This window comes from Peromyscus maniculatus, chromosome 5 (genome assembly GCF_049852395.1).
Source record: "Peromyscus maniculatus bairdii isolate BWxNUB_F1_BW_parent chromosome 5, HU_Pman_BW_mat_3.1, whole genome shotgun sequence".
Lineage (NCBI taxonomy): Eukaryota > Metazoa > Chordata > Mammalia > Rodentia > Cricetidae > Peromyscus > Peromyscus maniculatus.
In genome coordinates this window covers 10,650,864-10,678,507 of record NC_134856.1, presented here as the reverse complement: position 1 = coordinate 10,678,507, position 27,644 = coordinate 10,650,864, and the positions used below count along the sequence as shown (strand labels likewise).

General features: G+C 52.6%; 2 protein-coding genes across 7 annotated transcripts in view; both read left to right on the top strand.

Moving 5' to 3' along the window:
• Positions 1-20,358, top strand: part of Nlrc5 (NLR family CARD domain containing 5) — an 81,797-nt gene extending 61,439 nt beyond the window's left edge. For all 5 annotated transcript variants that reach the window (XM_076571677.1, XM_076571680.1, XM_076571676.1 and 2 more), the window contains 18 exons: positions 199-282; positions 370-453; positions 5,479-5,565; positions 6,146-6,226; positions 6,986-7,069; positions 7,272-7,364; positions 9,334-9,417; positions 9,997-10,080; positions 12,938-13,021; positions 15,143-15,226; positions 15,484-15,567; positions 15,691-15,768; positions 16,388-16,471; positions 16,555-16,626; positions 16,888-16,971; positions 18,123-18,206; positions 18,535-18,618; positions 19,077-20,358. In XM_076571677.1, the coding sequence (XP_076427792.1) occupies positions 199-282; positions 370-453; positions 5,479-5,565; positions 6,146-6,226; positions 6,986-7,069; positions 7,272-7,364; positions 9,334-9,417; positions 9,997-10,080; positions 12,938-13,021; positions 15,143-15,226; positions 15,484-15,567; positions 15,691-15,768; positions 16,388-16,471; positions 16,555-16,626; positions 16,888-16,971; positions 18,123-18,206; positions 18,535-18,618; positions 19,077-19,179 (1,522 nt within the window). In that variant the 3' untranslated portion in view covers positions 19,180-20,358. The remainder of the gene's footprint in view (positions 1-198; positions 283-369; positions 454-5,478; positions 5,566-6,145; positions 6,227-6,985; positions 7,070-7,271; positions 7,365-9,333; positions 9,418-9,996; positions 10,081-12,937; positions 13,022-15,142; positions 15,227-15,483; positions 15,568-15,690; positions 15,769-16,387; positions 16,472-16,554; positions 16,627-16,887; positions 16,972-18,122; positions 18,207-18,534; positions 18,619-19,076) is intronic.
• Positions 20,359-25,637: 5,279 nt separating this feature from the next.
• Cpne2 (copine 2) overlaps positions 25,638-27,644 on the top strand; it is a 38,998-nt gene continuing 36,991 nt past the window's right edge. Inside the window, exon 1 of one of the 2 annotated variants that reach the window (XM_076571672.1) lies at positions 25,638-25,779. The gene's annotated coding sequence lies outside the window, so the exon portion shown is untranslated. The remainder of the gene's footprint in view (positions 25,780-27,644) is intronic. The other variant, XM_076571673.1, reaches the window with a different exon arrangement.

Here is a 27,644-nt window from a genome sequence, read left to right as displayed (position 1 = left end):
GCAGGCAGGCACCCTGTGCCTGGAGGCTGGCACTGTGCGCCTGCAGTCAAGTTCCACAAGTGACTGACTCAGCTCCTAAGGCAGCACCTGTCAGTTTGCATAGGCCCCAGCCCAGGCCTGTGTCCTCTGGGGAGCCGGGGGGGGGGGGGGGGGACACAGCAGCTGGAGCCTCAGGTCTGCCCTGCCTTCCCCCCTCAGGCTCTGTGAGTGCAGCTTCAGCCCAGAACACGTCTCCAGACTGGCTTCCAGCCTGAGCCAGGCTCAACAGCTGTCAGAGCTCTCGTGAGTGACAAGCCCAGTCTGTGGGGACACAATAGGAGGGACACCCTGCCTGCCCGAGCCATACCGATAACTGATCTCCGTCCCCAGGCTGACCAGGTGCCACTTGGACCTGCCACAGCTGATCCACCTCCTGAATCTGGTGAATCGACCAGCAGGGTTGCTGGGCCTCAGGTACCCTCCGTCACTGGGCAGGGGAGTGGGGAATCTGAGGAAGATGGGCCCCCACAGTCACAGCCTGGCCATTCCCTGTACTCAAGAGTCCATGTCTCCACCCCAGAGCCATCCCAGGCACACAGGGAAACTGTCCCTGAGGGGAGGGAGGCTGTGCTTTGGGGTTTAAAAATAAATAAATCATGCTTTTTGTGTATAGTTCAGTTGATAGAGCGCTTGTCAGCATATACGAAGCCCTGGATTTCATCTCAAACACCACAAAGGAAGTAATTAAAATCAATTAAAAATAATTGAAGAAAGCTCTGAAGGACACCTAATGGAACATAAAATAAATATGCTTATATGTTCACAATAATGTAAAAGCGTTTGGAGAAAGAACACACTAAAAAGGAGAGAGAATCATCTTCAAAAACCCACATTCCATTTCCTGGGTCTGATAATTGCTCATTTTCCTCCATATTTACTTCACATTTGTTTGGCTAAAGTATTTTAAAGTAAAACACAGATCTCAAAAAAATACCTCTTCTAAACATCTCACTGTGAATCTCTTTAAAAGTAAGGGTCAGGGGCTGGGAGGTGGCTCGGTCAGTGAATTGCTTGCCTTGCCGCACAAAGACCCGAGTTCAAACCCAGAACTGAAATCCCATGAAAGAAAAGAGGGGTGCAATCCCGACATTGAGGAGATGGAGATGGGAGGACCCTGGGGCTCCTTGGCCAGCCAGCCTAGCCCACTGGGCAAGCTTCAGATCAGTGAGATGCTGCCTCTAAAAACAAGATGGATGTTCCTAAGGATCAGCATCCAAGGTTGCCCTCTGGTCTCCAAATGCCGGTATGCACATGTGCACATGCACTCACCCTCACACACAAACAGGCACACACTGGGACATGAACACACATGTGTTAGTTACTTTTCCTGTTGCTGTGATAAGGCAACTTTGAAGAAAGAATTTATTTTGGCTCATGGTTCCAGAGGAACAAGAGCTCATCTTGAGCCGGGTGGTGGCGCACACCTTTAATTCCAGCGCTCAGAAGGCAGAGGCAGGTAGATCTCTGTGAGTTCAAGGCCAGCCTGGGCTACAGAGTGAGATCCAGGATAGTCACGGCTACACAGAGAAACCCTGTCTGAAAAAAAAAAAAAAAAAAAAAGAAGAGTTCATCATGTCGGGGACACATGGCAACAAGCTGCAGATGTGGTAGTTCCAGGAAGCTAAGATATCACATCTTGAACCACAAGCACAAAGCAGAGGACAAGAACTTTGACCTCTCAAAGCCCACCTCCAGGGACACCCTCTAACAAGATCGTACCTCCTAAACCTTCCCAAACAGTGACAGCTGGAGACGAAGAGTTCAAATGCCTGAGCCTATGGGAGACGCTTCTCATTCAAGCCACCACACCAAGGACATAAACACACACATACAAGTAAACAAGGACTGTAGTCTGCCAGGACACCTAAGGAGTCCAGTGGCAATCCTTAGGGACATGAATTATCTGGTTTAATATGAAATTCTCACATGGTCCTTACATGGAACAGCTGACTGTGGGGTCCAAATCCACACAGGCTCCTGGACACTCCTGGTCCATGGCTCTGGGCTGCGACTACACATCACAGTCAGGGCTCTGCTTGTCCACTTCCTTATGTGCCCTGGGGCCAACCACCAGCTTTTCTAAAGTGGTAGTTATGTCAAAAGACTTCATGAGCTGAGCTAACAAATCTGCACCCCAAAGCCTGGCTTCATGGGCAGCACTGAACCTCACTGACCATAGCCCAAAGAAAGGCACATTAGAGCTGATTATTCTATCTTTTTTTTTAAGATTTAAGAAATCACATTTCTTAAAATTATAGTAAAATATAGCCATGAGTCTGTAATTCCTGGATCAGAAGATCAAGGACAGCCTTGACTGCCTTGAGTGTTTGAAGCCAGTCTGGTCTACATGAGACCCTGTCGATATAGATAGATAGATAGATAGATAGATAGATAGATAGATAGATAGATAGATAGATAGATAGATAGTAGGTAGGTAGATAGGTAGATAGATGGATGGATAGATAGATAGATAGATAGATAGATAGATAGATAGATAGATAGTAGGTAGGTAGATAGGTAGATAGATGGATGGATGGATAGATAGATAGATAGATAGATAGATAGATAGATAGATAGATAGATAGATAGATAGATAGATAGATATAAAAAGTGAAATACCAAAAAAAAAGTAAAAGTAAAAAAGAAATTAGCGGCCAGGAGGTGGTGGCACACGCCTTTAATCCCAGCACTCGGGAAGCAGAGCCAAGTGGATCATTGTGAGTTCGAGGCCAGCCTGGACACCAAGTGAGTTCCAGGAAAGGCGCAAAGCTACACAGAGAAACCCTGTCTTGAAAAAACAAAAAAAAAAAAAAAAAAAGAGAAAAGAAAGAAAAGAAAAGAAATTAGCCACCATAACACAGGCAGACAGCTCAGTAGTATTAAAGACTTTCGCCCTGATGTGCAGTCTCCATCCTGCAAAACTGAAGTTCTATCTCCAGTGAACAGTTCCTCATGTTCCACTTACCCCAGCCTCTGGCAAGAACAGTCTGTGAACCAGACTCCTCCAGTTGCTTCTTGTGGGTAGAATCCTGCTGTATCTACCCTTTTGTGACTGCCATGTTTCCCCGGGCGTGTCTTCCAGGTTCTCCCATGTTGTTGGGTGTGAGAACTTCCTTTTTAGGCTGAGTAGTAGCCCAGCCTATGGGTCTACCACAGTTTACTCCTTCATCTGCTGATGGACACTTGGGGCGCTTCCGCCTTCTAGCCAAGTGCTGTGATGTGGGTGCACAACTATGACTTTGTGTCCCTGCGTTCAGTTCTTTTCTAGATCACCCAAATAACACCTTAAAATTAAACTTTCCAAGTCCAAAAGTAACATTTTAAAAATTGGCAGAAAATCCAGACTAGCATAAAGGAAAACAATGTTTAAAAAAAATAATGCAACTGAAATGTAAAACAGGAATTTTTGTTTGTTTTTTTGTTTTTGGTTTTGGGTTTTTTTTGTTTGTTTGTTTGGGTTTTTTTTGGTTTTTCGAGACAGGGTTTCTCTGTGTAGTTTTGGTGCCTGTCGTGGATCTCACTCTGTAGACCAGGCTGGCCTCGAACTCACAGAGATCCGCCTGGCTCTGCTTCCCAAGTGCTGGGATCAAAGGCGTGTGCCACCACCACCAACGGCAGAAATGTTTTAAATAACTCTTTTCCATACTACTAAATTCATTTGTGCATTTTGTACAAAGTTTAGAAAATGATCCTGGCAGTGGTGGTGCACACCTTTAGTCCCAGCACTCAGGAGGTGGAGGCTGGCGGATCTCTGAGTTCAAAGCCAGCCTGGTCTACAAAGTGAGTTCCAGGACAGCCAGGACTACACAAAGAAACCCTGTCTTGAAAAAACAAACAAACAACAAAGTTTAGAAAAACATAGAAAATCAAAATCAAGGGCTGGAGAGATTCCTCAGTGGTCAAGAGCACTGGCTGCTCTTCCATGGGACCAGGGTTCAATTCCCAGCACTCATATGGCAGCTCACAACTGTCTATAATTCCAGTTCAGGGAACTCGATGCCCTCACACAGACATTCATGTAAGCAAAACACAAATGCACATAAATTTAAAATAAATAAATCGCTTAAAAAGAAAAAAACCAAAATCGAAATAAAATAGCTCATGAAAATTCTGCCATCTAACCAATGCCAAGGAGAGTCCATACATTTTCCTTGTATCCAACTCCACTTCTTTCTCTTTATATGTATTTTCCTTCTTTTAAATACAAAATTGGAATTGTAGTTTAGGTATGTTTAGGTTTCGTTACCTTACCCACATAACAAATTGTGTTAAATCTGAAAAATATTATTTCAAAAAAACATTCTTGGGCTGGGGAGATGGCTTGCAAACTTGAGGGCCTGCGTTCAGATCTCCAGACCTGTGTAAGGCTGGTGGTAGTGTGCATCCCTGCAACCCCTTCCTAAGGAAGACGGGAGCTGGAGACAGGAGCATCCCTGAACGCTCTGCTCAGCTAGCCTGGCGTATGGAGTGGGGAACACCAAAGAGGTCCTGTGTCACACAATGTAGAAGATGAGGCTTGTCACCTGAGGTTGTCTGCTGACCTCCACACACCCCGATATGTGCTGTGGCATGCTCACGACACAAGAACACACACACACACACACACACACACACACACACACACACACAGAAGCTCATAAACAAATATTTTTGAGCCAGGCCTGGTGATGAGCCCCTATAATCCTAGCACTTGGGAAGCTGAAACAGGGAGATTGCTTCAGGTTTGAGACCAACGTGATTTCCATAGAAAGACCATGTCTCAAAAGGAAAAATATCATTATTAATTTAAAAAGAATTCTTAAATTAATTCCCCTTTTAATGCAGATGACATTAGCAGAGCAGAACAGTAGAAGCGTGCAGGGTCCATAACACATGCGACTAAATGCATAAATTTATTTTGTTTTATTAGCATATATTAGTTATTATAACAATAGGTTTCATTATGACATGTTCATATATGTTTATAATGTTTATATTATATCCATACCCCCATTATCTGGGGTTTTTGTTTTGCTTAGTTTTCTGAGACAGCATTTTATGTATCCCAGGATAACCTTTAACTCCTGATCCTCCTGCCTCCTGAGTGGTGAGATTACAGATATTCACCACTACGCCCGGTTTTTGTGGTGCTAGGGACGGAACCCAAGGCCTTGTGCACTCTAAGCAGATACTCTACCAACTTAGTACATCCTCAGTCCCGACTTTATAATTTAAAAATCACACACACACACACACACACACACACACACACACACGCACGCACGCACGCACGCACGCACGCACGCACGCACGCGCACGCACGCATGCACGCACGCACACACACATGCATGCACAAACATGCACACTCCTCCAGGCTCCTCATGGGCACTACCCCCCCTCCCCCAGGTTTAGATTGATGCTCACCCCACGGGTCCTTGTCTGTGTCCCTTTCCATGACAGGTTGGAAGAACCCTGGGTGGGCCATGTCAGTTTACCAGCTGTGATGGAAGTCTGTGCCCAGGCCTCAGGACGTCTCACCGAGTTAAGGTGAGTCCCAAGAAGAGCCCCTGGGAATTCGCCTTCCTATGACCATTGCCACCTTCCCTTGCCCTCAGTCCTCTAGACACTGGTGTCTTGTCCTGTAGATCAAGAGCTTTGTCACTGGTAAAGACTCGTGGGCATGTCTGAAGAGCTACACACATTTGTATAATATATACATATTTGTATGGTACATACATATGGGTGTACATATTTGTGTAGTCTTGTGCAGTAGGCAGGCCACAATGGCAGAAGAAGGAAACTCAGGGTTCAAGGTCAGGCAGGCATGGCTGGGAATCCATACTGGTTACCCAGAAGTGGCCCTGGGGTGCAGTAACGTGTCCTATAGATAACAGTGGTGGGAGAGGTTGGGAGCAAGGTTTTGGTTGGATCGTGTGTGGTAACACATTTCACCACGGTGCCAGCTGCTCTCGGCATCGTCTCCCATTTTCCAAGTGTTCTTGCCTTTGTTTGAGGCTGGAGGGTGCATTGCACCACGAGCCGAGTCAGGGAGCAGGCAGACGCAGGCTTACTCAAGTTGCCAAGACAGGCTGCCGTGTGTCTCACCCGACCCTTGTCTCTCCCTCAGCCTCTCTGAGACCCAGCAGCAGCTGAGGCTCCAGCTGGAATTTTGTCACCAAGAAGACAAATCTGAGGCCATGGCAAACAGGTGGGACCCAGCAGCAGGAGCCTCGAGGGTGTGGCTGGTGGCAAGGAGCAGGTGGTGGCCCTGCTTGGAATCAGTGTTTCTCATGGCCCTGCTCGGCATCTTTTGATGTTCGGTCTTTCCACGTTCTGGGAGGGCTGTTCCTTCACTCTCCATCCCCACTCCAACCCAACAACCCCACTTACCCGCATCAACTCAGTTTCTCAGACGCCACCTTGCCCTCTCTGACCGCAGGCCCTGTGCATGGGCTCTCCTTTCTATCCAGAATGGCTTTTCCTTGCCTGCTTTCTTCCTCTCTTATCTGGTTACACTTTCTCACACTTCACATCTCAGCTTAAATGCCCCATCTCAACTGTGACCCCTGACAGCCAAAATTTGGCCAAGTCCTCCCACTTTCCACCCTCAGAGAAGCCTGGATTTATGACCTCTCCATCCAAATGTCATATTTTTGGAAATTAAAGTGCCACCTCTTTTGAGTGGACACAGCTCTGCATGCATCCATTCTGGGGACGAGAGCATGTCTGGATCTCAGCCCCAAGTTACCTACTTGTCCTCATGCCCACCCTCATGTAGTCCACGATCTGCCTGGGCATGCCAGCTGCCCACCTGGCCATCCTTCCCAGGGGTGATCATAGCTGGATAGTAACCTCGGACTTTCTTTCATCAACGTGTATTTACCCTATGCCATGAGCGTGAAGGCAGGGATGGGACCCCATCGTGAGCCAGGAGCTCCGAAACTGCAGCTGCCCTCTCTGCTTCCAGGTTGGCTCACTGTGACCTGGGGACCGACCACAGCCTTCTTATGACACAGTTGATGGAGACGTGTGCCAGACTGCAGCAGCTCAGGTTGGCACTGCCACCACTGTGGCGGCTTCAGGTTCACTGGTTGCTCCAATGTCTTCTCTGGGCCATATTCTCAGTTCCCTGGGGTTGGGACTCAGACTTGGGCCAAGGGCCAGAGACTCAGGGTTGTCCAGGAAAGCCCTTAGAGGGTCCCTCAAAGTGTGTCCAACCTACAGTCTTCTGGAATATTGTTGGCCCTTTTCAGCTTGTCTCAGGTTAACTTCAGTGATGATGACGACACCAGGTCCAGGCTGCTGCAGAACCTCCTGCTGTCTAGCTGTGAGCTGAAGAGCTTCCGGTATGTGGACTTGTACTTGCATTGAGCGGCCCCCCCCCCCGCCCCCCTCCGCCCCCCGCCTGCCCACCCCACCTGATCCTCAGTTCCAGGCCCAGAGGATGCTGGTCCCACCCTGTGCTCAGGCCCCTGGGTCCTGGACACGATACTAGGGCTATGAGGTCCTAAATGTGACCTTAGGGACACAGCCATACCCCCAAAAATGTACTCCCTTCTCCATACTCTGTTTTGTTCTGTTTCCTTCTGGAATAATTGCAAATAAAAGGTTGCAAAGCACTTGGAAGGCTGAGGCAGCCTGGAAATCTTGTCTCCAAAAGAAAGTTGTAGAGTTGGGAATTTACCCTAAATCTGTTAATATTCCCACGTTGTTCACTTACCTCCTTCTCCCCTTTCTCCTCCTCCTTTTATCCTCTTTTTTTTTTAACCATTAGAGGGGGTTTGGTGACTCTCCCAAGAATGAGAGCTTCATTTGCTATAATCTAGTGAAAGTATGAACTTCAGGAATTTAAACACTGAATACCAGCTGCTGTCTTCTTTCTGAAAAGTGTGTGTGTGTGTGTGTGTGTGTGTGTGTGTGTTTGTGTGTGTGTGAGTGTGAGTGTGTGTGTGTGTGTGTGTGTGTGTGTGTAAGTGTGTGTGATCCCTCCTACTGCCTATGTCTTTCTAGACACTGTCTTTGACATCTACAGGCAGGCATCTCTTTAAGTCTGTGCCTTAGCTTTAGAGCCTGCACTGATCACAGGAACATCACCTCTCCACCTTTCATCGGAGGCAAACAATGGATGTGCCCTTTTACTGCAGACACTCACTGTGTCACCTGGTAAAGGTGGTGTCTGCCATGTTCCTTCACTTGCAAAATTACTGTTTCTCTTTGGGATTGACACACGACTTGTGGAAAGATCACTTCAGACTGTCAATATCCAGTTCTCCAGACTTTCGTCCACAGATTTCAGCCTCCACTGGTAAATCTGGCCTGAGTCAACTGTCAGAATGAAGACTGCAGATTGGAGCTTTGGTCTGGCTGGGCTGGGTTTGATTTTGAGACAGGGTCTCAATATGTAACCCAGGTTAGCCCCAAACTCTCCATCCTCCTGTCCCAGCCTCAGATTGCTAGGATGACTAGAATAGGCCCCCATACTCAACTCAAACGGAGTGTTTTGATGTTCAATGCAACTGATTACATCAAGAAACTCTCAGCCGGTGAGACGGGTCAGTGAATAAAGGCCAAGCCTGAGGACCTGAGTTCAATCCCCAGGAGCCACATGGAGGAAGGGAAGAACTCCCCAAAACTGTCCTCTCACTTCCATGTTCATACACCATGGCATGTGCATGCATACACACAGACACACCCACACACTAAATAAATAAACAAAACCATAGTTTTGAAATAATAGAGAAACTTGGTATTCCTCCCTTGGGGCCTCCCCCACTCTCAGGAGTTTTCCTTACTGTTTTATAAATAAGTACATAGAATGACATGAAAACATTTTAAGTGGAGGAAATTTTTAAAACAAGTAAAAAAAAAAAAAACCACATGAACTTGAGCTCAGTTCTGTGGTTTACGCCTTTAATCCCAGCACTCAGGAAGGAGAGGCAGGTGGATCTTTGTGAGTTCGAGGCCACCCTGGTCTACACTGTGAGTTTAGGACATCCATTGAGAGACCCTGTCTCAGAAAAGCAAAAACCAACAAAGCCTCTTTGGAGCTATCAGACTTGGACCCCAGAAGGTGCAGAGCTGTACAGTGTCAGCTGGGTATTCCCATGGCAACCAGCTGTGGCTAAGGGGGACTAGAGGACCGCCCAGCAACTGCCTCCAGGACATCCTGACTTGATTAGTCCAGGGCAGAGAGGTTTATGGAGGACAGGTGTCCCCTACCCACTGTCCCCAAGAGCCACTTCCAGCCTCTGTCATCAGTTGCAGACCTCGGGAGGCCTGGGCTCTGACTGATCTGCCTCTCTTTGTCCCCAACAGGCTGACCTCCAGCTGTGTCAGCACAGAGAGCCTCACCCACCTGGCATCTGGTCTGGGGCACTGCCAGCATCTGGAAGAGCTGGAGTAAGTTGGGATGGCTGGCCACGGGCAGGACTGAGAGGACAGCTCTGCCTCTGGCAGGGTGACAGAGGCTCTTCCACCTGTCTCTGCTCTCCCCGACCAAGCCTAGCAGTCCCCGGGCTGAACACTGTGTTCCTGGTCTTGCCTTTACCCTGGACCCATGGGGCTAGATTTTTCTCCCTCCCTGGGTTGGGACCGCACATCTGTCAGAACCGGGACTTGAATCTGCCTCTGCCTCAGCTGGTGATGAGTGCCAGGGCACAGAAAGCCGAGAGGGGCAGCAGAGTCCTTGCATGTTTGCATGTCCCTCATCCTCTCTGGAGCCTTCACCCGGCATCCTTCTTATCTGATCCAGCTGGGACTGCCACCCCTCCTGCGGGGACCCTAGAGCTTGGCCCTTGGGGGAAGGAGTGCCCCTGGGGTAGAGGCTCCACAGAAAACCTAGCCTATTATCTGCAAACCCAATCAGCCTCCCCAGGGCCGAGGGGCAAGGAACAGGTAGAACAGTGTCTCTCCAGGGCCTGGGTACAGTGCCTGTCCCGGGCACTTGACTGAATGGAACCTTCTGGTCGGTCCCTACAGCTTCTCTAACAACCATCTCAGTGAGGAGAACATCGAGCTGCTGATGGGAGCCCTTCAGGGGACCTGCAGGCTCAAGAAGCTACAGTCAGTGAGGGGGGGGGCTGAGGAGGGGGAGGGGGCTGAGGAGGAGGGAGGGGGGGCTGAGGAGGAGGGAAGGGGGGGCTGAGGAGGAGGGAGGGGGAGGGGGAGAGGGGAGGGGAGAGCGCTGGGAGAGGAGCAAACGGGGAGTACATGGGGGGCGTGGGGGAGGAGGTCAGCTGGGAGGGGAGTGAATGGGAGTTCATGGGGAGGAGAAGGAGTGGCGTCCATGCAGAGGAGTATCTGAAACATGCTCAGGACTCACCGCCCGCCTCCCCTCTGAATGTACCTGTGAGTCTCTGGATGACTTCCTTCCACCTTTTGCTTCCCTGCCCAGCTGAGTGTCATCAGGATGTTTGGTCTCTGGAAACAAAATCCCCAAACCAAAGCAGCCAAGGCAGGAGTTGGCCGGCTTCCTTTTTTTTTTTTTTTTTTCAAGAAAACTACAAGGCAGCCAGCTGGAGGCATGGCTGGATCCACTGGCCAGTTACTTACTGGTCTGTGTTGTCCCACGCAGCACCCTCCACATCTCTCTTTTCTCTTAGTGGAAAAGGAGCACATTTCTCCCCGTGCTCAGTTGGAGATGTACTGAGTGAGCTCAGGTCACATGCCTGTCCCTAAAATTCTCAGTTGACTCATTGGCTAAAGGAGATCTAAGGCCTGCCCTGTCCTCTGGACGTAGAAAGAGTGGTAACTTAGATGCTGTTACAGAAGAGAGGACGCAAAACTCTGGGCAGGACCCCTTCCTGTGCCCCTGGCATCAGCACAGTCCTTCATATGCCACGGTGAAGGTTCAGAGGTCGGAGAACAACTTTACGGAGTAGCTCTTTCTTTCTGCCATGGAATCCAAGGACCCAGCTCAGGCCCCGGGCTTGGCAGCACTCACCTTTACCTACTGAGCTGTCTTGCCGGCCGCAGTAACTCTCTACTTTTACTCTCCCGTCATTTGCAATCATTAAATTCATAGAGATGCCAGAAACAGCCCATCCCACATAGACCCGGCTTAGGCAGTATCTTGTGAGCACATTTAACTTCATTTTCTGCTTTGAATCTGTTTTTCTGATGACCCAAAATACACCCTGGTTATAAAAAGCTCCATAATTTCAAAAATATGTAACAAAGAGGGTGAAATCCCCTGGAGATGAGCTCCTTCAGAAAACTTCCCAGAACAGTCAGTCTGTGAACTGTTTTCCAGACTTTTCTCCACATATGTGCTGCACATAGTTGAAAAACAACCCCCTGTCTTTCATCTCACGCTATGACACGCAGCTAGTCTGTCCTTCCTAGCTCATCCAGGGGAAAATGGTGAGGATGGGAGACACTAGGAAACCCTGGACCGTTAGGAAACCAAGCCCCGCCACCACGAACCTCCGTCTTTCCATGGAGCTATTGCTCGGGCTTTTCCCAGGTCCTCTCTGATTGCTCAGCCTTCCAGAATCTTCCAGAAGCTTTATCTGAGGAGTTAAAGACCCAATAAGGTTAAAGGTTAAAGGTCACCCATTGGATCACTCATCTGTGTGGCCCTGAAGCCTTGGCCAGGGCTGGGGGTTTGGTGGTTCTGCAGGATGGACCATCCTGCCCATCGTCCTTGGTCTTGAGTACCAGACACTCAGGCTCCTCCTTACCATGTCCTTCCTTATTGTCTGGAAGAAGGGTTCTCAATGTACAGATCTGTCAGTTCCATGTCTTCTTCCACTGGAAGTTCCCCTCAAACCCAGCCAACTTCTTCCAGTAGTCTTCACTGCCTTCTCAGGTTACGGGTGTGGACCCTGTGCAGGGCCACACCATCCAGGTATGGTGGATAGGCTCTAAGTGGACCCTGGGCAGGGCCACACCATCAGGTATGGTGGATAGGCTCTAAGTGGACCCTGGGCAGGGCCACACCATCAGGTATGGTGGATAGGCTCTAAGTGGACCCTGGGCAGGGCCACACCATCAGGTATGGTGGATAGGCTCTAAGTGGACCCTGGGCAGGGCCACACCATCAGGTATGGTGGATAGGCTCTAAGTGGACCCTGGGCAGGGCCACACCATCCGGGTATGGTGGAGAGGCTCTTAGTAAACTGTTGACTGTCTTCTTTGGCTGAGGCTTTGTCAGCTTCAGCACTGATTATGTGTCCTTAATAACCCTGACTCTAGGAATCCAAGGCAGTCGGCCAAGCCCTGCTGCCACGTTGCCATGCTGGTTTGGGCACGCTCTTCACCTCTCTAGGCTAAGTCCTTTTTCCGAGCTTTGATTTTCGGGGATCATGAGGATTAAGTGAAATGATGCGTGCTGAGTGCTCTGAGCAGAGGCTGGCTGCATTCACTTGGTGGAAGCCTGGCTAATACTCTTCCCTTCTGTGCTCAGGCTGGAGACTTTGGAATCACCAGCCAGTGGGTAACACATGGCTGGGCCCCTCAAAAGGGGTCCTGAGGTTCTATTCTTGCTGCTGCTGCTGCTGCTGCTTTCTCTTGTGACCCCAAGTAGGCCCCCTTCCTCTCTGAGCCTCAGTGCTTCTCATCTGTAGAATGGGGATGGTAGTGTACCCACCTTTCAAGAAGGCCCGAGGCCAGTCTTTGGCCACTGTTGTGGGATCTTTGTTATTGCTCAGTCTAAGCATGTGGTCAAGAACACAGAACCACTGGCTATATGACTCAGTAATCCATGCACAATTTCTGGGCGCCATTTGCTTTTCACACTTTACATTGAAGGGCTGTGGGTATGCTAAGTGCGGAGGCCTCACGCGTCTGTCTAGACAGAGCCTCCGTCTGCATCCCAGGGATGCTAAGTTCACCTGGCCATCTGCATCCCAGGGATGCTAAGTTCACCTGGCCATCTACATCCCAGGGATGCTAAGTTCACCCAGCCTCCTCTTTCTAGCCTCGGTCACTTTCCACTGGAAGCCTCCTCTCTGGCCTTGCTCATTCAAGGACTAAGTCATATGACCTTGCTGCAGCACCTTAGGTGAGTAATTAGTGACCACTGCTCAGCTATGTTGGGACACCATCCAGGGAAATGCTGGGCACCTCCTCTGGAACCTAGTTGACTCCCTCTGGGGTCACGTCACCCCTGTGCTCTTTGGGGTTAGTGCTCATTGTCCTTGCCTCCCATTGCCACCAGAGTCCTCCCGAATACAAAGGTGACCTGGCGGGGTGGGCTTGGAGCCCCGACAAAAGCCTTGCATGTGCATGGGAGTCTCTGTAGATTTGTGTTAAGATGGGAATTGGAACTGTACAGGCCCAGGTGCCCAGATTGTGTTTCCAATGAGCTCCACAGTGATGCCAGCCAGCAACCACACTTTGGGAAGTGAGGGGCCGGACTAGAGCTCACTTGTGACACTGCCCCTGCTGCCTTGACAAGAGCATGCCACACTCTCTTACAATGTGAATTTCCCCAAATACAAAATCTTGTGACTAAAACAAACCCCAGCTGTGCCACGGGCATTTGTGGTCCTGGCTCTGGCAGGACCTGCGGGTAGCATGCTGAAGGATTGTGGCACACAGGATCCCCAATCAATCCACTGCAAGGCAGTTGGCTCAACGTCAGTGTGTGAAAGAAAACAGCCCTCACAACAAGAGGGCAAAGCATTTCCCGGGGCAGTGTAGTTTACGTTTAGTTTAGCTCAGCTCTTGCCTCTCACACAGGCAAGACCAGTCCAGGTGCAGAAAAGGCAGCAGTGATGACGGTGGTGGTGGTGGAGGTGGTGGTGGTGGTGGTGGTGGTGGTGGTGGTGGTGGTGGTGGTGGTGCTGGTGGTGGTGCTGGTGCTGGTGGTGGTGGTGGTGTGATGGTGGTGGTGGTGGTGGTGGTGGTGTGATGGTGGTGGTGGTGGAGGTGGTGGTGGTGTGATGGTGGTGGTGGTGGTGCTGGTGCTGGTGGTGGTGGTGCTGGTGGTGCTGGTGGTGGTGGTGTGATGGTGGTGGTGGTGGTGGTGATGGTGGTGTGATGGTGGTGGTGTGGTGATGGTGGTGGTGGTGGTGGTGGTGGTGTGATGGTGGTGGTGGTGGTGGTGGTGTGATGGTGGTGGTGGTGGTGGTGGTGTGATGGTGGTGGTGGTGGTGCTGGTGGTGCTGGTGGTGGTGGTGTGATGGTGGTGGTGGTGGTGGTGATGGTGGTGTGATGGTGGTGGTGCTGGTGGTGGTGTGATGGTGGTGGTGGTGGTGGTGCTGGTGGTGCTGGTGGTGGTGGTGTGATGGTGATGGTGGTGGTGGTGGTGGTGGTGGTGGTGGTGGTGGTGGTGGTGGTGGTGCCAGAAATGATATCAGAGAAAGCCCACATTCAGTTCAGATGCCTTTAACTGGGGACCCCCATGAGCTTGCCATCCTGGGGAGCTCTGTTGGTGGGGTCCAGGCAAACAAGGCTAGGCTGAGGAGTGTAGTGTCTGCTGCAGGCCAGGAACTGTAAAGCGTCACCCCTTGCCTACGCTCACTGGGAGCCTCTAGCAGCTCCGTTTTCTTACCTGGGACCCTGGGAGCAGTCATTGCCCCTCCGCCCCCTTTCCTCCAGAGGCTTTATGAGTGACGTATGAGCTTCTGGTACGGGTCTGATGGTCTGCAGAGTTCTGCACACAGCACCTGGGAAAGCCCTTGTGCTCCACTGGGTCTGTGCTCTGTGTCTCTAGGCTGAGCAGGAATGGCACTGGTGATGATGGCTGATGCCATCACTTCAGAGCTGCTGACAGCGAGGAGGAGCCGGGACAAATTGCCTGCCCTTCCCCCAGATTCCAAACAACTTCATCAGGGAACAATGGTGGGGAGAGAGATCTCTTCAAGAAAGCCCTTCACCTCTTAGTGTGTCCCCTTCACACACGTCCACACTCCAGGGAGAGCCGTGGACTCCCAAAGACGGTGTGCAAGAGTATCAGGAAAGATTTTAGGATGACAGCAAGGGACTATTTTAAACAGACCCAAGGACTGGGATCCCATCCAAATGTGGGGTGATGAAACTCGTAGGGACTGCGGCCTTTCTCTGTGTGTCTTAATCAGGAGGGATGTGGGCAAGGTGGGATGGGCGGCGAGGTGGGATGGGCGGCGAGGTGGGATGGGCGGCAAGCTGATGGCTCTTCCTCTTTGCCTTTCTCCCCAAGCTTGAGGCACAACCAGATTGGAGACGTGGGTACCCAGAACTTGGCTGCCATCTTGCCGAGGCTTCCAGGCCTCAGGAAGTTAGAGTGAGTCGCGGCCCTACTGGAAAGAGCCTGCAGGGACCACACCATGCTCCCGGGAGACACGGGCCCCTGACCCAGGCCAGCACTGGAAAGGGGACTCTCTCCCAGCCTTGGTGCCCAGGAGGGGAATTTGTGACCTCCTAGGACCTGTTCTCTGGGTCTTGGTGCTCCACCAGGAGGGAGGCGTGGCTGCATCTCTTGTACAAATGTAGTGTGGAGGGATGAGGGAGAAGAGGGTCCATTAACCTCGCCTTCCACAGCCTGTCAGGGAACAGCATTGGCCCAGCCGGGGGAGTGCCACTGGCAAAGTCTCTCACCCACTGCAGGTGCTTGGAGGAGATCATGTGAGTATCTACCCAGGTGGGGTACCCCACGGGCCCCCTGGCCCACCTGTCCCCTCAGAACAGGGCAGAGTGGGGATCCTGAGCAGGCTGCCCACACTCATGACTCTGCCTTTCTTCTTTCAGACTGGGCAACAATGCTCTGGGGGACCCCACAGCCCTGGGGCTGGCTCAGAGATTGTCTCCACAACTGAGGGTTCTGTGGTAAGCGTCCTCCCGCCAACTGTGCATACAAAGCAGTGGAGAAGGGACCCAGGAGAAGTGGGAGGAGCCAAGCAAGCCATGGCTTGAGCAGCCCAGCCTGAGATCAGCATGGCCCCTCTGCTACCACCCCCGGTCCCCAGATTCAACTTGCTATTGACCCTGCACGTTGTCTCTGTGAACCCCTAGTCATGTTTCCGCCCCTTCTGAGCCTCAGTTCCCTCATTTGTAAAAAGATGTCACCAAGCCAAGCTGTCCTGCCTGAAAGCAAGTCTCTGAAGGTGTTCGGATAAATGTCAGTAAAAGGCCACACGCAAAAGCTACAAGTGCATTGTTCCATTCTCTACAGGTCAAGTCCATGGCTTCCCATGAAGCCCTGGGGAAGAGAGCTAAGACTAGGAACAGTATGGAAGAATTGACTTCCTAATACACAATGAAGCCAGGGCTTGGACTTAGCATCTCAGACCCTTAGGTCAGGGAGGGCCCTTGGCATCCACTGTGTTCCTTGTGGGCAAGGACAAAGGTTGCTGCTATAGTCTGAGGCACAGTTAAGAACGTGAGGCTTAGGGAAGGCTCCCAGCCCCAGAGCTGGCCCAGGCTCCTCTCACCTTTTCCTCTCCAGTCTGCCATCCAGCCATCTGGGTCCAGAGGGGGCCCTGGGCCTGGCCCAGGCCCTGAAGCAGTGCCCACACATAGAAGAGTTCAGGTGAGGTGGGGCCCTGCCTGGACTGAGGGACAGGGTGGGGAGGGTCTGGGGCAGTTCTGACTTGTGTCTACCTTATCCCACAGCTTGGCAGAGAATAACTTGGCTGGAAGGGTCCCATACTTCTGCAAGAGTCTCCCACGGCTCAGAAAAATTGAGTAAGTAGCCTTCCCTGGCTGTCTGGGGCCCTGCTTTTGAAAAAGAACACAGCTCTTTTTCAGGGAAGTCTTGCACCCAGGAGGGTCATTGAAGAGATGGGACTTAGGGCCCGGGGGTAGGGGTGGGGGGGGGGATGATTTTCCAAGACTTACCCCCTGGCCCGGGCCAGGCCACCCTGGTCCCTCCTGCTCTCACTGTGGGGAAGGGGGTCCTGCTAGTGGTGGCCCCTGCCTCAGAGGGCCATCACCATTCCATCCCAGCCTGATTTCCTGCAAAATTGATGACCAAGCTGCCAAGCACCTGGCCACCAGCCTCATGTTCTGCCCAGCCCTGGAAGAAATCTTGTGAGTGCTTGGGAGGGCCCTGAGTTGGGACGAGCAGATGTCTCTGGGGCTGGCCCTGCCCCTCGGCTGGTCCTCCGCTCTGGAGATGGGAAGCCCTTTCTTCCCCGCCCCAGTCTTACTCCCATGTGCAGAACCACTCCCAGGACAGAGTGGCTGGACCTCCCCTGCCAGTCTCTCTACCTGTTGGGGGGAAGGGAGGTGGGCCACATGGTCTGCAAAGGGCTTTTGTCTTTCACCTTCCTTGTGGGTACTTTTCATGGTTTATGGAGACTGCTTGTGAATAGCTGTTGATAATGCACACAGTAGAAGCTGGTAGACAGCCACACACACACACACATATACACAAACCACTGGCTGTGACTTCTTTGGCCATCCCACTGCCTCAGACCTCAGATTCTGGCAGCACTGTGAAGGTGTCAGACCTGACTGCCAGGACTTGAGGCCCTGGGCATTGAAAAGAAGAAAATTCTAACTCCCCAAGTACAGGGCACAGAATGCCAGAGAATTTCTAGATCTGCATCCTAAAGAGTTTGGGGACATTTGTTTCTTCTGTCTTGGGGACAGAACTCATGCATGTCGGGTGAGAACCATGCCACTGAGCTACACCCTCAGTCCTCACCGTCCTCAGTTCTTAATCCTCCTCCCTACGCCACAGGTCAGCACTCGCTGATTTTGACCCTCCCCTTTTAACCGGTGGGAACAGAGCAAGGGGCTGAGCACCCTGGGTTCCCACTGGAAATTCTGCCTTCAGCACCACTGTCTTCAATACTTGCCCTTCCTTCCCATGGAGCTTCCACGGACAGAAGAGACATACACTTCCATTGAAGATTAATTCCTTAAAGCAAAAACAGTGTGGGGGAGGTTTGAAAAATATGACCCACGCTATCACGTGGGAAGCAGACGTCGCAGCGAGGTGCTTGCTTGGTGCACATTGCGTCATTGTTGTCGTTTCTGAGGAACATGGGTTGCTCAGGAATGGGGAGAGGGTGGGAGCAGGTAGGAGGAAGGAACCACCTGCGCCCTGGGAGTTCTTCAGGGGTAGGTACCGAAGCGCCTGGTGGGTGACATCTCTGGTACCTGATGCTGCTGGCACTGGGTGCTACCTCCTGCTGTCCTTTTGGCTCTGAGATTGCCCCTCTTCCACTTTGCAGGCTGTCCTGGAACCTCCTTGGTGATGAGGTGGCTGCTGAGCTGGCCCAGGTCCTGCCGCAGATGGGGCAGCTGAAGAGAGTGGAGTATGACACCCTTGGGTGGGGAAATGCAGAAGGGACCCTCCTCCTAAATAAACCCAGAGGTTACTGGGCTACCCTTGCCTCCCAGGAATCTGTCCAGTGTCCTGGAGCACTCTGGCTGGTCCCAAGCCCCTGCCAATCTTAGTTCTTCCCGGGCTCAGGTCCTCAGCCTTTCTACTGTCCGCCAGGACTCAGACTCCACTGCCATGTGCTGGCAGTGTGGGAGGAGGCGACCTTGTCTTGCTAGCACAGGACATGGAGAAGGAAACCCTGCCCCTGGCCTCATGCTTGCCTCTCTTCTCCTCTTCCCCTGCCACTGTCCACGGCACAGCTTGGAGAAGAACAGGATCACAGCATGTGGAGCCCAACTCCTGGCTCACGGGCTGGTCCAGGGCTCCTGTGTTCCAGTCATTCGGTAATGAAGGGCTGGGTCTTGCAGTGGAAGGTCATATAGACCCCACAGTTTGAATCAGTCTCCTGTGGGCAGAGGCAGGGCTGAGGGTTATCCAGGGAGACTTAGACTATTCCACTAGGAATTTAGCAGCCAGTGGAGCTGGATCAAATCCCAGCTCTGCTATCTGCCAACTGCATTAACTTGGCATCTGTAACTTTATGTCTCTGAACCCCAACTTCCCTGCCTGGGAGGATGGTGAGGACTAAAGAGTGGATAGAGCACACAGTCTGGGGTACAGCTGACTCCCAGTGGGGGGCATCATGCTCAGGTGGCTGCACTGGTGTGTACTGCCTCCACTGGGTGACATGGATGACTCTTCAGCTTTAGGACTTGATCTGTGACCCTGTGGGTAGGTTAGGAGCAGAGCCGAGAGGATGAGGGGACAGTTCTGGAGCTGAGGCCCGTGTCTATACCCACAGCCTCTGGAACAACCCCATTCCTGCCGATGTGGCCCAGAGTCTACAGAGCCAGGAGCCCAGGCTGGACTTCGCCTTCTTTGACCAGCAGCCCCGGGCTCTCTGAGGAACCTGATGGACCTCTCAAGACTCTTGGGTCCAGCCCAGTGATGACCACACCACCCACCGGGAAAGGGGGCTCAGAAGAACTCCAGCTGGTGCCCAGCATCCTGCGAATGCCCCAGGAAGGAAGAGGGAATTTGTCTTGTCACTGTCCTTAGGGAGAGCTTTCCTGGGAACTGAGTGCTTTGTTTGACCAAAAGAGGATCATACATCATACATGGCATGTGTTACCAGTGGGACATTGGTACAACGGGAGTACTATGATGTATGACATATGACAGGGAAGGCTATGTTTGGTGTGCTAGGACCTCGACGTAGGAAGGTCATATGACAGAATAGGTCATATGTGGCATTACATGGAACTTACAGTGTGGCACCTGGTCAGTGGCTCTTAGCACTGTAAATGGCAGTACATGGGATCAGGAATCCACCTATGACATGCTGTCCAGATCACATAACACTCAACTTGCCAAGGGACCACAGGCAAGTCCAAGACCTAATTTATTACTATTTAAAAAACATGAAGCTAGGCTCATAGTATAGGCCTCATAGCTGTTCAGAAATCTGAGGCAGAGGGATTGCAAGTTCAAGGCCAGCCTGGGTAATTTAATAAGAGCCTGTCTCAAAAGGTCTAAAAGGGCTGGGGATACAGCTTAGTGGTAGAGTGCTTGCCTGGCATGTGTGAAACCCTGGGCTGAATGCTCAGTACCTTTTTCAAAAGTATTTATAAAAATATCTGGAGCAGCTAAGCCAGGGCATATTTCTGCCCGGGACTGGGATGGGAGAACACTGACTGGCCCAGTAGCCTAATGGTCAGGGCTGTGGGACATACCGAGGACTGAGCACGAAGCCCCCTCCTGCGAGAGCCTCAGTTCTCCCCTCTGTTATTTAGGTAGCCCTCCCTTCCAAGGACTTTCAGCCCAGGCTTAGGAGCGAGTTTGATCCTGGACAGTTCAGGCTCATCTGTTCTTTCCTGGTATAAGGTATGAAGCCAAGCCTAGGGGCTCAGGGATGGGTACTTCAGGACATTAGGCCAGGCCACTGGGCCACCCACTACCTCAGCAGGACTCTGAAACCCCTTGAGACTGCATGGCTGTTGTGACTTCCAAGAGGAAGTCCTTACACTCTATCCTTACACTCTAAGCCAAGTGATCAATAAATGGCGACGGTCTTCCTGCCTGCAGCTGGTGTCTGATGCACTACTTGCTACTCCTCTGAGGTCAGAAGTGTTCCGCCTCCACACCGTGGCCTGGAGAACTGGAGAGGTGACAGAGGTGTGCTAGGATGGACAGTGGAAGCTGGAAGCCACTGGTCACGTGACCATGGGCAACTCCCCGTACCTCGCCTGCCGCCTGCGGCCCGGCCGTTATCAAAGATAACGTGATAGAAACACATTTGTTTGGCCTACATAATACTTCAACTATTTTCTGAATTGATGATCAGTATTTAAATGTGGGAACTTGTACATAAAAAATCCCAACTCTGGCTTCTCAGGAGCTAGTCTAAAGCCAGACATGGTGGCACAGGCTTGTAACCACAGCCCTTGGGCTACACAGGGAGGAGAATCACAAGTTCAAGGTCCTTCCCTGCTACATTCCAGGAAAGCCTGGGCTATGAGAGACTCTCTTGGGTGGAGGGAGGGGCTAGCCCAGCCCTCCCACTTGAATGTACAAGGTTACTCTGATGGAGCCACATGGATGTGACTTTAGATGGGGCACGCATCCCTGGGGCTGCTACCACGCCTCCCCTGACATCTTGACACCAGGCTTTTTGCCTGGCCAAGTGTGTGGCACATTTGCAACATGGTTGAGAATGAAACGTGACTTGACCTCTTGCTACCTATCTTGGAAGGTGTGAACTATTTCTTCGGGTTAGACACACACACACACACACACACACACACACACACACACACACACAAAATGTATGCACCTGTACGGACACAAGGTCAGGAAAGCAAGGTGAACAAAGTAAGTACTGATTACATGATAGCTCCCTTTCTCTTTTAGGGTTAAGTGCCATAAAGGGTGCAGAAATGCCCCAAGAGACAGAATGGTACCTACTCTCACTGGGTACAAGTCCCTCTTTCGACCACATTGTGAAAAGCCAGGCCTGGAGGGTGCAGTTGTGGCTTAGGGCCACTAGAGGGCAGGCTGGCCCACCAGTGATTTCCCGATGGATCTAACCAGGAAGAAGGCCGTGCGCCCCATAGGAGATTAGGTGATGCTGGAGGCTGTGCCCATTTGGAGCTTGGGATATCAAAGCATACTTGTGGCTTACCAGGATGACTTGGCCCTGACCTTTTTGGCCCTCCACGTTGTCTCCGGCATCCCGCCAAGTACGAGGAGAAAGTCCTCCGACCAAGTGCCAAACACCTATCCATCATACCAGGACACCCTTATCGGGCCAGAACCAGGGCACACCTGTCGCCACCCATCACGATCATGGGCAGGAAAATAGCAGGTAGAGGATTTAAGAAGTTTACCGAGAAATCCTGGGTCTAAATCCTGTTTCCCTTTCCTGGGAAGTTGCCGGGTCTGACCCACACCGAAGACAGAATAGTTAAATTTGGGAAAGAATCAGGCACATCCACCAAGAGTGCCAGGCCAAGTGACATGCAGAGGGTGATCCCCGAGGACAGGGAGCCCAGAGCACAGGGACGCTCTCCCCTTTTCAGCTCTTTCTTTTGCGGTAGTCTTTCCCTCTCTGACTCGGCCCAAATTCTAAACTCCAAGAAACTCAAACATGGGCTGATCAGCAATGCAGAGAGCCGGTTAGGCACACCTCAAGTCTGTATGCCAATTCCTTGTTCTTTTCCTTGAGAAACTTCCTTTCCTGCCGCCTACCTGCTTGGGAGCCTTGGCAGGTTTTCATCTCAAGCTAGTGGGGCCCAGTGTCCCTGACAGTTTCTTCCCGGAGTAGGCTCAGTTTAAAAATACAGAGAGAAGCAAATGTAATCCAAAGAGGTGGTAGGCCAGCGAGGAGTGTGAGGGCCTTCTCTGGGATGTGAGGGTTGAGGCCCGGCCTGGGAGTACCCAAGTCAGCCTGCAGGGCTGCTAGTCCCATGCTCATCATCCTAGGGGATGGAATGGATGTCTACCTTCCTGATGGGAATCATAGCTACTCTTCTGTCTCAGACCTGGAGCCTTCCTGCTTTGTCTGTCTCCCAGCACACACAGCTGTCTGCAAGCCACTGTTCCAACCTGCCTTGGGGAATTGATGAGAAAGCTCCCTATAAAGGTTCAGTTATATTTTTTTTTTTAAAAAGCCTCCGTATGCAGTGACTGTGAGGGTTCAGCTTCAGCAAGCCAGGGCCTCCTGGAACTGTGTTCTGCGTTTCTAAGAAGCCAAAAGAGAATCTGGGAGTAGTCCTTGGCTGGGGATAGAAGCAGCCTGCTGGTGCGGGTGTTCTCCAGACAAGGGTCCCCCCAGGAAGTGAAACGGTCCTGCATCCCTCTTGGTTTCTGTTTTGACCAGCCAGATCAGGTCTCATCCAGAATTTACAGGAAAGACTTCTCTGTGGCCAGTGTGCTGAAGATTACCAGGCAGCCTAGGTCCCACAGATTGGTCACCAGTGGGTCACACCTCTAGTCACCAGTGGGTGGGCAGCTATCATCAGCCGTGGAAGAAAGCACTCCCTTGGCTATGGCCACACCAGCCTGAATGTTCCTGATCTCACCTGAGCTTGAGAAACTTTCCCTATGGCTCTGACCTGAACCGTTGGAGAACCCAGGCAAAAACTGCCTCACTGAGCCCAGGTGATCTCAGAACCGCGAGGCGAGTAGTGGGTACTCAGGGCAGTGGTACACACATTACAATCACAACTCCCTCTGTCCCCTCCCTTCCCCCACACCTGAGGCCCAGCCAGGTCCTGGCAGCGGGATGCCTTCGACTCACAAGCACAGGGAAAGGAAGGGTGCGAGCAATGAGCAACCTGCTCTGAGCAGTTGGTCCAAACACCCAGAAGGTGAGAAACAAACCCCGGGAGCACGTGCCGTTACAGGCACCCCACAGGGGCCTCTTAAGGGGCTCAGGCCTCCAACTGCACAGAAAACTCTCCAGGGTCCCTGTGCAAGGCAATTCTTCACCCCCGCTTTTCAGTCTTGCACCTTGCATGCCGTGTATGACACTGAGCTGGGACGAACCCTTGACTTGTGTTTCCCGACCCCTGCCCTTGGCCCGAAAGCAGCTTTATTGAGATATAACAACGTCAGACCCTCGCCTTCTAAAGCATGCATGGCCTTTGGGCTTATGTAGTAACACAACTGTTGTCAACTTTTCATCAAGGTGACGAAACACTTGAGTCAGCAACAAGGGGGACTTCCTCCGGCTTGTGGTTTTGGCTCACGGTATGCTGGCTCCACTGCTATTGGACATTCCGGGAGGCAAAAATGTCACACCTCATGACGGTGAGAGAACAGCAATGTGGTAGGGAAGCCATTGCACCATGGACAAAGGGAGAAGACACCCTCAAGGGCATGACCGGGGGGACCTTCCTCAAACCAGGCCCCCACCTCCTAAACTTTCTATCACTTCCCAACAGGGAAATGATTTACAGACTAAGTTTTCAACACACGAGCCTCTGGGGACATTCCAGGTCCAAATCATAACTATATTCTAATTTTGAAACCTTTTTTTTTTTTTTTGTCCCTCTAAGAAACCCTGCATCAAATAGTAAGCACCCCTGCTCTGCCCGCAAGGCCCTTTCTGCCTCTGTGGATGTGTATCTTCCGGACACTCCCTTATACAGTCTGTGGCCCTTTATGATGAACTTCCTGTGCAACCATCCCTACCATAAGGTCTCAGTACTTTCCCTGGGTGAGTAATATTCCACCCTGTGGCCTGTAGCCGAACTTTCCCTTATCAACAGTTGACACACTGGATCCTGGCTCGTGTGAGCCATGTTGCTGCAAGCATTCATGCTCAACTTTGTGTGTGCGTACATACATTTTCATTTCTCTTGGGTAAGTAGGTACCTAGGAATGGAATTGCTGTGACCCCTGACCTTGGTACTCTGTCCTCCCCCACCAGGGCCTAGTGACATCCTCCCTGCCTGGACACTCCAATCCCCTTATTCTTCCGGGCTTAGAAGAGAGCTGGCCAAGTGCCAAGGCTGAGTTGGGTCTCCATGCTACTTACTTACCTTTACCCTGAACTTCTCATCCATCTGTTGTTTGTCTACCTGGACCTGGCATTTCCTCCCAGAGTCCAGCAGCTTGAGAAGACTATCCAGTCCCCACTTTCTACCCCAGTGCCTAAAGGCCAGCGAGATGCCAGGGACTAACCAGGACAATCAAGGAAGGCTCCCTGGAGGAAGTACGGCTGGAGTGGGCTCTAAGAGGCCCCACAGGTTGCTCTGTCCCAGAGCTGAGCAGAGAGCATCAAGGACTTTGGGGGCAAGAAGACAGGAGAATGTGGAGAAAGGCAGGATGCTCCAGGGACAGGCATACAGAGAACAAAGCTCTATGCCCTGGGGCTGCTTGGTGGGGGCCCTTCTAAGGCTGCAAAGTGCCTGTGACTCAGACGTAGAGGGAGTTCATAGCTGCAGCGTGAGTCTCCGCGTTAACCCTCCTCTGTCTGGAATAGAAAAACCTACAACCCAAGTGCCAGGCTTTAACCCTTAGCCGCGCAGTCCGCGCACACCAGGGCCAAGGGCTTTAGCCATGCCTATGAGATCTCTGGACAGCCATGGTCCCCCCCCCCACCCCCCGCGTCATGGAATCTGGTTAAAAGAGCTTTGGCCCTGATGTCCAGTGGTTAACATGCTCGGAGGGTACAAAATACCACTGAGTGGCCACCAGCTGCCCAGCGACAGAATAGTCCCTTAAGAACCGGCGCCTCTTCTGGGTCAAAAGCGGACTGCACAGAGGGGAGGCCTCAGCTCCGCGGAACTGCTCTCCCGTTGAGCCCAAACCCCACTCCACACGTCTTTATCTCGTCGTCTTTGTCACGGGAATATGTGTCATCTTCCCAGTCTCTGGCGGCAAGAAAACGCTATTGAAAGGAAAAAAAAATAATAAAATAAAAAAAGAAGAAAAACACTGCGGTTCTAGCGCGGCCCCAACAGCTCGGAAGCAAGCCCTGGGCGTCTCCCCGAGGGCTCCGAGCTACGCCCCGCACGCTTTGGGGTGGCAGCCGTGGGCAGTGCCCCGGAGTCCCGCGGGCCGGGCGATCGCACCACCGGTTCCCGCGTCTTTAGCCTGAGAGCAGCGCGCGGAGCTCCGCGGTGCCTGACGCCCAGAGCGGCGGGCCCGGGGCTGGGTGCGAACCCGCGGCGTCGCGCCGAGTGGCAGCCTGCTGCGTCCAGGTCCTCGCGGGCCACAAGCCCGGAGCAGGACAAGCTCCCGTGCAGCCCGGAGAGCCGCCCCTCCAGGAAGCGCCCGCCTCGCGCCCGCTTCCCGCCCACATCCTCCCTCGACAGGAGGGAGGAGCCCGCGCCGCAGCCGCGGCCCGAGGAGGGCCGGCCCCAGCCCGGGCGAGCGCACGAGTGGGCACGGCCGCGCGGGCAGCGCCCTGAGCCTGTCCCGCGTCGCCGCCCGGCCGACAGCAGAGCGCGCGGGGATGCCCCGGCGGCCCGGAGCACGCTGAGGCTGCGGGACGCGCGGTGAGTGGGGCCCGTGGCGGGCGCGGGGAGGGCGGGCCGGGCACTGCGTGCGCCCAAGTTCGGCCTGGGGCTCCGAGGGAAGCGGGTGCTGCCGGAGGGACTCCGAACGTCCGTGGCCGCCGCCCCCCGCAGCACGCCCGGGTGACTCAGCTACCACCCGACCACGCGGGGGCGCCCGTCTGCGGGGGGCCGGTGACAGGGCAGCCTCGAGAACACTGGCTAGCTGTTTGGGGAGGACACTCTGCCTCCGTTAGATGTCTGGAGGGCGTCCGGGGATGGCATCCCGTTGCCACCAGCACTGCCGCGGGAGGCGAGCGGGCCGCGGGCTTTAGAAGGGCGCACCCCTTGACCCCACCCTGACCCCGACCCGGCCCTGCTCAGATCGGCCCTAGGGCCGACTTCCTGCTCCAGCCGGAGAGAAGAGATTGGGGATTGTGCTGGGCAGCTTTCCAGAAGTCGGAGTGTGTTTGCAAACTAGTTTTTGCGCAAAAGCTGTCTGGCACCTGTGTGTTTCAAGGGGTGGAAGAGGAAGCGAGAAGCCTTCTTCCTTCCCTCCCATCCCCGCAGCGATGCTCCTGGGAAAAATAAAGGAGACTAATGCTCTTCTTTCCTTCTCCTCCCCTCCCCTCCCGAATCCTCACCCTACCTTTGGTAGGCAAGCTAGTCTTTGGATAAGGGGCTACCTGTAAGCGGGGGGCTGGGAGTACCCAAGGTCACAGGTGCAATAGCACTCCGGAACTGCGTGGCCCTCCAAAGGGTCTGCCTTGCATTCTGATTCTTCCTGACCCATAAATATTCTGGGGGAAGGGTAAAGATCTTGAGGATTAGCCCAGCTGCCCTTTGTTCTGTCTGACCATAGATCTCCATCATGTAGGGGTGTGGATCTGTCACCCAGAGGTGGGGAGGGGTATTATTCTGCCCTCTGAGGCATCTACAGCTTCCGTGGTGGGTGGCATTGTTCCCAGGCAGGGTGTCTGCTGAGAAGTCCCTAGGCCAGGGTCCGGGTCCTGCCTTCCTGCCTGGGAGATGTTCCCTCCCTCTGCCCTCTTCCAGGCTGCTGAGGCAGTAGCGTAACTTCCAGAATAGAGCTCCCTCGCCTTGGAGAGCATGGCCTCAGAGGGGACTTGGTGTGGGCTGGTCCAAGTGAAGGGGCTTGGTCATCCTGCCATCTCGACAGGAACGCTGGAGAGGGTCACCATCCAGACATGCTGTCCAGGTGAGACGGTATAAGGTCCCCGGTGCTTGAGGATTGAGCCAGGGCCCAGAGGTGCCTCCTGGCTCCTGGCCCTAAGTTCTCCGACCTTTGGTCACCTGGCTGTAACTCCCCTTGTGAGGTCAAGAACACTGCTGTCGGAACTGGAAGAGGGCCCTTCTCTCACAGGAAGAGAGGCATTTTGGTTGTCTGTGCTGTGTGGTGGCCTATGGACAGCCCCAATGTGGAAGCTGTGGGAGACCTGGCCTTGAACACCTTTTTGTGACCATCTGGTGGATGGTGGCCTCAACTCTCCGTGCCTCCGGTTCATCTGTAAAGTGGGTTCATCTCCAGGGCCACTTGGAAGCTGACCAGGCACAAATGGGAAGGAGTGAGTTTATTTATTGCCACCCTGGCAGGGGGCCCAGTGAGCTCTGGGGCTGTCCCGAGGTGGTGATCCAGCCTGCTGGAGTAGGAGGGTTCGTCAGATGCATTTCTGCATGGAAACACCAGGACAAAGGCTGTGGGTGCCTGAGTTCTCCTGGCCTGTGTCGCTTCCTGCCTTCATGCCTGCACACACACACACACACACACACACACACACACACACACACACACCACCCCTTTGGGCCTGGGTGTTTTTCCATTTGTGAAATGAGACGAACTGCAATAT